The sequence below is a fragment of the Pagrus pagrus genome (genome assembly GCF_965226575.1).
Source record: "Pagrus pagrus genome assembly, chromosome: 8".
NCBI lineage: Eukaryota > Metazoa > Chordata > Actinopteri > Spariformes > Sparidae > Pagrus > Pagrus pagrus.
This window is the reverse complement of record NC_140192.1, coordinates 2,991,157-3,000,523: the sequence shown is the minus strand read 5'-3', so window position 1 is coordinate 3,000,523 and position 9,367 is coordinate 2,991,157. Positions and strand designations below refer to the sequence as shown.

The following is a 9,367-nucleotide window of genomic DNA, read 5'->3' as shown; positions in this document are numbered from 1 at the left end:
CTCCAGACTTCAGGTGTGGAAGGAACCAGGTGAAGTCTGGATTCTGGACTTTTTTTTTTTACACATGACAGCATGAGAGAGTCCAAACACCATGAGGTGAGCGTCTTTTTCTACAGTTAGTCTCTGCTGCGGGGACAGGACGGCGTTTCCTCAAAGTGAGAGAACAATTCATTAAACTCGTGTCGAGTCATTTCTGTTAACCGCATCCGAAAAGTGTTTTCTCACGAGCAGGCCCGTCCCAGAGTCAGCTGTTCTCCGAGTATCAGAGTGTTAATCATGGACACATGCTGCCGAATATAATCCAGTTAATCAGAAGGTTTAATTCAGGGGAAATGTAATCGGGTCTGGTGTTTTCTGGTTGGTGTCCACACAAGCCTCTTCGTGAAATGTCACGTTTCTCTGTCAGTGTGTGTGTGTGTGTGTGTGTGTGTGTGTGTGTGTGTGTGTGTGTGTGTTTGGTGTGAAATTCCTCATCGACTCCTCAAAACTTCATTCAAACTCCTCTCGCTCTGAACCGGGTGTCTTCCTCCTGTGTTGCGCGAATATCTGTTCAGAAATGTGTCGATTTAAAGTGCTCTTGTAAATTGCCACAGGAACATGTGTATGAAATTCTGGGGAAATCATATTTTTATAATTACTAGTAATCTCTCCTCAATACGGCTGTTTTACTTTGTTCAGATTTGCTTGGTAAACGCAGTTATGTCTCCTGTAAACGAGTGGGGAACTGCCCAAAAAAGTTTGAATCTTATCTAAATGAAGAGCCTTTTTGTGGATTATACACACGCCGATTTACAGGCTGGCTCCTGAAGACTCAGAACATGTGTATATATTGTAATTAAAATGTCTTGTGTTTTCCTGCGTCGTTAAACAAGCTTGCATCCAACGTTTTTTGAATGGAGTGATGTATGTTTTTGTCCCCTTTACGCCAGATAAGGTCTATCAGACTTATTCTATTTTTTAATAACCTTAAATGAGTTTTAAGCATTCCATTATAATGTACAAATGAAGGCGGTAAATGACACATGTGTTTGTGCTTGTGGGGCGATGCCCAGGCATGTGATTTTTCTTGAAAGGTAGGGCAGCAGGTATTGTGAAATAATGGGCGTGGAGGGAAATTTGGTACGCCTGATTGCCTTATTAGGTTATTGTGTCAACCTGGCCAGGTTTGGACTGTACTTGGACACATCCTGTTTGTGTTCAGCCGACTTGAATCAGTAAAAGTTCTCGTAAGACCTGTAAGTTTAGGACGGCTGCTCTTACATCGCTCAGCTCTGCAGCACCACCTCCATCAGGCTGTTCTCCTGCTCTGCAGATTGAGTAAGCGCGTCTGAAGGAAATCCCCCTCTCCATCGTTTCCACCTGCTCAGATCAGCCTGTGGCCTGATCAGGAGGGTGTTGCATCATCTTGAATATTATCTGTAGAGCAAGGAAGCTTAAAGAGAATAATGACTCAGTGTTTTATTTGTCTGCGGTATAAAAAACCTTCTGATAAGTATTCCTTAGCAAACAACTTGTTTCCTGTGAGCGGACCTGACGTGTTGACAGAGGAATGTAGACGGCCATAAAAAGACTGGGCTATACAATACTGTGCTGTATTGTTCCTTAAGTTTTAATAAGTCAAATTAATATTAATATAAAAAGGGCTGTGTTATGTTATTTTATAACATCTTCATCACAATCCCTCAAAGTCCATGTTGACTTCTTCTTCCTACCAACAGTCCAAAGATGTTCAGTTAATTATGATCTAATGATCTGACTACATTTGAGGTGAAACAAGAAAAATATTATCATTACTTGATTATATCAAATTAAGACTTCCTGTGACTAATGATTATTTCATTATTGATTAGTCAAACTGAATAAACAAACTGACCTTAAAGGACAACACAGTTTTACTTTGTTTATATGTGGCGGACCCCGCCACCTTTCTAGCTTCAAACAGTGTTCTGGGACCTTATTCTCCTCTGAGAACAGCTTGTTTATTCAGTTATGGAAAAAAATAAGTTTCAGTTTCCGCTCCTAAACTACGCACTGCCCCTTTTTAATCATTTGGTCCATAAAATGTCAGATTCTGTAATTGATTAGTTATGATTTCATTTTCAATTATTTTTAATTTACCAAAACAGAAGCGGACATATTTAAATGTGTCCAGTCCTTTAAAAAAGATTTCCTATAATTTTCTCTAATATTAAGATAAAATAATAATTTTATCTATTATTTTAATTGTTGCTGATTTATTTTTTTGTCAATCCAAAAATTGAAAAGCAGCTCTGAGTATAAAATATATATATATATATTTTTATTTATTTTTTTTTTCTTTTAAATGCTGTTGTATTTCTCTCCTGAAGGTTTTTTTTCTATTGGTCGTGCTTTCCAAACCCTTGGGGGTTCTGCTGCTGCAGCCAGGCCTCGACGTGGGAGGGAGCAGGACACAGCGAGACGTCCACTGCACGGAGAACCTGGAGTACCCGCACGGCAACATCTGCTGCCTAAACTGTCCAGCTGGTAAGCCACATGGAACCAGACTTGATTTACTCCACTGAGACTTAAGTTCTGTCACCGGCTCAGACCAGAGATCCATCAGCAGAGCTGTGAAGCAGGTCGAGCCTGATCGTGATCGGTTATTATTTAGCCAAAAGTGACAGGTCCAGTTGAAAACTCAATTAAGAAGGTGTGCTTGTTTGTTTTAGGTACACGCCTGGTGTCTCCCTGCACCACAGCGAGACAGAAGGGGGAGTGTGTGGAGTGCGACGACGGGACATACACCGTGCACAGCAACAGTCTGAAGGGGTGCATACGCTGCACAACGTGTCGCGAAGGTAATTTGGCTTGACGGTCGAACGCGATCGATTGGAAGGACGTGGAAGAAAAAATCAATATTCAACCTTTTCAAAGTGCTCTGAGCATAAACTCTGACTTAACAAGGTCTTTTTCATGTCGCTTTCTCAGATCAGGAAATTGTAAGGGCGTGCGTTCACAGTCAGGATGCCGAATGTCAGTGCAAACCGGGAAGATTTTGTGCTCCCGACGAAGCATGTGAGGCGTGCAAGTTGTGTTCAAGGTGAGTCTGTGCAAACCGAACGGACCACACACCTGATGCCTGGTTCATTCAACGTGAGTGGTGGGAGAAAGATCCTCTTTTATTTCACTTATTTCTCCATTGTAGTATATTCTCAAAACGGCATTGCTCATTTTTTTTAAAAGTCCTTCGTGTTTTTAATCCATCTTTTTTGCCTGTCTGAACTAGGTGTGCTAAAGATGAAGTGACGGTGAGGAACTGCACCCCTACTGCCAACACGGAGTGCAAGAAGATCCACTCAAACCCCGGCTCCTCCTCAGGTAGACGCCGCCTCACGCCCATCACTCTGTACGTCCTTCCTTATTATGACCATATAATTGTGCTAACGGTGGTCAATTATCTTTTTGTGTTTCACCAGCAAAGGTCCCGTGGATTGTGATTTTGATTGTTTTACTGGTTTTTGTCGTGGCAATCGTGGTAGCATTAGTGTGGCTGAGGAGACGTCGATCAACAGGTAGGTGGAAATCTAAAAATAAAACCAATCTTCATTTACAAGTTTTGATAACAATGACATGCATATGAGGAGACGTGACTCGACATTTCAGGGTTTTAAAAACATTATTAAATACTCATTTTGACACTGACGGGTGCAGTCAGGAAATTAAGACTGATCTGATCTGATCTGATTTTTAGAAAAGGGAAATTATAGCGTACGTGATCGTTGACGTCTGATCATATTCTCGCCCGAGTGCAGATTATGACTTGACGCTGGGATAATGCCGGTCCACCCTTGTGGGTACTGATGCATCCATTAATAACAGCTGTTCAGTTGACACCACAAAGAAACTTCTGGACACACTCAAAACATTTCTGCTGTGTCATAACTTTGTACATTTTAATCCCATTCTCAGAAAAAGTGTGTGATTCTTGGGAAAACCAAACTGCAGGGCCCAAGGCCGTTAAATAAATAAGCTCTTGGACAGCAACTAATGATTATTTTCATGACCTTTTAATCAAATCCAGCAAATCCTTTCAATTAAGAATGTTTGGTATTTTTACTTGAAAGATGTGCTATTGACTGATCAGGCCGTTGTTTAAAGTGGTTACCATTGCACATGTTAAGGCCCATTAAAAAACGTACGGCCCGATCTCTTCAACCAGATGCTTGACCACTTCACGCTTCGATGCACATGCACCGCCCTAACAGGGCTAGCGGGGTTTAGCTTAAAACGCAACGTACGTCCTTCATTAGCCACAGTGAGATTTGTTTCATTAGTAAGACTGTAGTTATTTGATTCACAGCAACAAGTTGTTTACTCGGTGTTTTTTAGTAATGAGAAGAGATCAGTGATGACACAGCTCTGCATCTTTGTCACACATGGGCTCTGCTCCACACAGCCTTTGCCAACAATGATGCATGTTGTTGCAGCAGTACGAGCGCAGAAACCTGCTTAACAGGAACATTAAATGGCCGGTATGACGTTGATTGTGCAGGTGCCATGGCAGATGGAATTGGGTGTAGTAGGTTTGACGTCAGTATCACAGCCTGTAGGTGTGTAGTCATTGTTCACTGGACTGCTTTCGGCAAGTACAGTGAAATACCTCTCGATTCTCTGCTGTCTACCTCGCTGTTGGTAAACTCCACCCGATCCAGAACAAACTGGCACCGTAGCAGTCGGGTTTCAGAGCTGACCTGTGAAAATACCCTGCTCTGCAATGAAGGCTCGAACACAAAGAGAGCGGCAGCACTTTGTTGATTCACCAAATTAAATTAAATTCAAGTCTCGTTAGTTTGTCAGATAGCTGCTTGTGGACTTTTGGGGACTTTTCTTAAAGTTGAATAATCCTCTCCTCACATTCTGTCTTCAGATTCTCAGAGAGATCTACCTGGCGGCCTGAAAGCTGGAGAGGTGAGTCTCCTAATGTACCAAAGACAGAATAAAATAAAGAAGTTTTAGAATGACTCTTTCTTCAGAAGGACAAAGGATGTCTATTTGAACATGTCCCTCATCCTCTCCAGCATCACAATGACAACTGCTCCACTGAGGAGGGGAGGAACGGAGAACCCCAAAGTCTTAGCCGCTCGAGCCTGAGGCTGCCCCGGACACTGGTGAGAGCCTACGCTTGTATCGAGGACGAGCGCAAAAAGCTGTTCGACAGCCTCAACAGCTCAGCCAGTAACTCCCAGCACAGTCTAACCAGCCTGCCCTTGTACCCAGCCCCCGCATCTCCCCCCCAAGCCAGGCACATCGTCCCCCCGCAGCCCGACGAGAGGGTGAGACTGCCAGCTCATTTTAACCCCTGCTTCCATCCCTGCTTCTGTCCTTCTCACCTGCTTTACTGCTCATCTCTCTTAATGAATTAATTAACGCTGTCGGGTTTCTCCGATCTGGCTTCCTCCTCCAGTTCACCCACTTTGACTCTTACATGACAGAGTGCATGAAAACTGTACAGCTGACTTGTTAAAACAGCACGTAGTCATTTACAGTTACATTCAAATGCTGAGTAGTTTGAAATCAAAGTCTTAAACTGACCTATAGGTATAACTATCAAGTTTAAATGTAAGTGCGTTGAGCATTATACAATCAATAGTTTGTGTTGAACCAGTTTAATATTGAGCTGATATGTGGTGGCATGTTGCCCTTCAAGGCTTTATACGAAGGCGTTTTCCTTCATTGCATGAGGATGAAACAAGCTCCGTTCAAAACTGACTTTAATCTCATAACTAATATTGTTTATTTCTGATATTGCAGTTCAATTACATGATTACTGTGGGGATGATGAATAATGCACAAGTTGTCTATGAGATGACCTTAAGCGTAGAAGTGACTGAAACACACTGTAAATTTCACAAATTATTATTTCCAACATCATTATGGTAATTACTTTATTCACTCTAATCTTATTTAAGGTTCCTGATAATTGCTCTAAATTAAGATTAATCCCAGTGACTCACAGTTGATTTACTTCACATTTACATGGTGAAAACACGTCGTCGTCTGCATAGCGACACATTTGCCGGCCATCTTTTAATTGTTTTGTTCAGACTTGTGTTGACACTGTTGGAAGCTGAAGTTGATGAGTCACATGTTCCCTTATTGCACCTGTTAAAGATTAACAAACTTTCCATATCAGCCTGCATTCATAACATTCAAACCTGAAATACATCTTTGCAATTTTTAGAAACTTGTTTGGCAAACGGGTGGAGGAGCTGATCAGCAAGTAACTGAAGAAGAGATGAGATGTGTTAACAGGCGCGGCAGTTTATGACTCGTTTTTGACTCATTGTTTCTCTGTTTTGTCATTTAGGAAGCTTTTCCCAAGCTTGTTCCTGTGAACGGTAAAGTGTTTTCATTTTCATTCCTTCTCTCAGATGTTAGTACAAGTTCATAATAATAACAATAAATGTTATTACCAGAGTGTTGATAAAACACCTGGGTGAGCTTGGGTTTGTCTGAATGAAGGTCTTTTGTCTTTTGTTCGCAGGGGAAGAGTCTCTGAGGAAATGCTTCGAGTATTTTGAAGACATCGACTTTAACCAACACAGGAGATTCTTCCGTCACCTCGGGATAAACGACAATGTGATCAAAAGCAAAGAGGACCTCCTCTACGAGGACAAGATTCATGACTTGCTGAATATTTGGGTGGAGAAAGAGGGCAAAGACGCCAGCTTAAATGACCTGCTCAAAGTGTTACTTGTTTTGAATCTGAGGCGAACAGCTGAGACAGTCAAGGAAAAAGCTATTCACAACGATCATTACTTCTGCGAAGATTAACGAGAGGTGAATCGAAAATGTAAAGTCTCGAGAATACCATTAATGGTGTGACGTACTTGTTGCTGTATGCTTCTGCACCATCCGGTACTGGTTGGACGAGCATCGCTATCGGAAGGCTACTGCTCATAGTTGTTCCTTGGTAAACATTTTAACAGAGAAGGCGTGAGTACATAGTCTCATGAATATCTCTTACGGTGTGAAGACCACGATGGCGTTAGCTTTTATGTCGTCCTCTACTGGTCAGATTAGCAACTCACAAGGCTGCCTGCCACAAAAAAAGCTCTCAAAAAAAAAAAAAAAAGAGGGCAGGAGTTGGTGCAGTCTCATGGTCATGGACATACCTTCTGGTGTCCAGTCCTTCATGGAGTTTTCATAACGTCCAATGCTGGTCGGATTAACAACCCGCAAGCCTACAAAAAAAGAAAGTCCTCAAAAAAAAAAAAAAAAAAGAGTACTGTAGTCTCATGAGTGTGGTGCTAAGTCCTTGCTGGAGCGAGCTTTTATATCGTCCAATTCTGTTGGATGAGCAACTCGCAAGGCTACTGCATAAAAAAAAAAACTCACAAAAGAGAGGTCATGAGTACTGACTGTAGTCTCATGGATATACCTTTATGGTGCCAGGTCCTTGTAGCTTCGTCTTCCTTGTCCAAGAAGATTGGACCAAGTACAAATACACAAGGACTGCCCATAGCGTGCTTCTGGTGAAAAACAAACAAAAAAAAAACCACTTTCAAAGTGCATGTTTTACTGCACTTGCACAGCTGTGATGAGGAAATGTACAGTGTTGTTTAGTAAAATCTTGCTTGATTACATGCTTGTTTTGATCTCGACAGCTTGAATGCATTTTTTTATTTATCCCGTTCAGTCCTACGTGGAGTGATCGGTGAAGATTTTCATTACCAAAAGTGTTGTTGGTGCTGTCTCGCGACTTAAACGTTCAAAGACGTCTTTTTACTGACGAGTAAAACAAGCCCACACCCAAAGACAGTGACTGTGGTGTTCATCAGACCTTACTGATGATTGTTTTGTTGCTTAAGAGGTGTTTTATTTATTCAGGTGTATCTGACTAGCTCCTGTACGCTGGAATGAATGTTTTTTTTACTGGTCGCGCTGACTGAGCAACAGAACAAGTGAAACATTAAACAAAATGCCCAGAGATCAAATGGGATTGTACAAGTATATGAAGTTATTATGATGGAGAGTAGTGATATTTAATTTTTTATTTAAAGTGTTTTCTCTGCCTGACTGTGTTGTATACTTGTGATTGACAGCGTTTGTCTTGATCGTGGTTCCTGTCCTGAAATCACCTGATCACAATGAATTCATGTTTCTTATCTCCAGTGTGTGTTGTGCTTCTGCTCAATAGTTACATTACTCACCCTGAGTAATTTTCTACATTACTGAGGGCCATCAAAGTGCCTTGTCTGCCTTTTTTTATAACGGGTGAATGGAAATGTTACATAATGGCTGTCATGTCTGTTGCTTCTGTCTCTCTTTCAGTTCCTGTAGTTTCTGTCGCATCCATTTTATGGTTTTATTTTACAGAATAGAAAGTTTTCTTTTTTTTTTTACAGAAAAATTTAACAATTTGATTTCTGAGTTCAAGTTGGAGGACAAAGAAAATGTCTTGACTGGAATATGTAAAGAAAAATAAAAGACTAAAAACTTCCATCCTTTCTCTTGTTTGTTTTGACTGATACGACATGTTTTAAGTTTGGGTAGAGGTTTCTGTTCACACACAGTAATTTCATACTGTACACTACATTGGGTTGAGCACGTGTGCTAGCTGGATGACTGGCCGCACCTCAACATTTCCAACGTTCGCTCAAAAACGAACTACGCTTCAAATTCCCCCTCCTTGTGTTTCACTGTGGTAATTAGCAACACGGCTGCAGCGTTAAACACCTGGTTGTATTAATAAGTAGGCAGGTTTTGTTACATGCTGATCGAGTCAATGGCCGTCTGTTCACTCTTGCTTCACCTCAGTTTCGATCTCTTTCCTTCACCCTCTTTGCCTCCTCCATCAGCGGGGCTTCTTTTTCTATTGTGGTGTTGTGACCAGGAGAATAAGCCTCTTACCTGTTTCGGTTGTGTAATGGAAAATGCATTCAACTCCTGCCAACTGCATGCAAATATACCTAAAGGTGCCAAAAGTAAAAGTGATCATTGTGCAGGATGTCCCATTTCAGTATTTTATATAATGGTGTGTTTTAAAGCAGCACTGTGTAGTTTCGAAGAAGAAATTCAAACTCAGAATTTTTATATTTACTATATTAATGAGGTAATAATACAAACCCAGAATATTTATCTTTTCCATAAGTGAATAAACCAGCTGTTCTCAGAGGAAAATAAGGTCCCAGAACACTGTTTGAAGCTAGAAAGGTGGCAGGGTCCGCCACATATAAACAAAGTAAAACAGTATGAAATTGTGTCTGTTTCTTCAGTCATGAAAACAAAGAGGTTGTTTATTCAGTAATAAAAAATAAGTAAATGAAGATCTTTCTCTTCTGATTAACATTTATTCCCCCAAACTACATAATGCACCTTTAATTCATAATAATATGTTATAATG

At 41.0% G+C, this 9,367-nt stretch overlaps 1 protein-coding gene across 2 annotated transcripts; it reads left to right on the top strand.

Annotated features, from left to right (window-relative positions):
- On the top strand, positions 1-8,464 carry LOC311261760 (tumor necrosis factor receptor superfamily member 10B-like). Of its 2 annotated transcripts, none has more exons than XM_084360670.1 (10): positions 1-96; positions 2,349-2,505; positions 2,691-2,819; positions 2,950-3,061; positions 3,248-3,339; positions 3,438-3,533; positions 4,889-4,929; positions 5,040-5,129; positions 6,329-6,359; positions 6,506-8,464. In XM_084360670.1, exons 1-10 carry the CDS (start codon positions 73-75, stop codon positions 6,793-6,795), a joined length of 1,062 nt encoding a protein of 353 aa, XP_084216796.1. In that variant the 5' UTR covers positions 1-72; the 3' UTR covers positions 6,796-8,464. The 2 variants fall into 2 exon arrangements, with proteins under 2 accessions (XP_084216796.1, XP_084216795.1); XM_084360669.1 differs by having other exon boundaries at positions 5,040-5,294.
- The last annotated feature ends 903 nt before the right edge of the window (positions 8,465-9,367 follow it).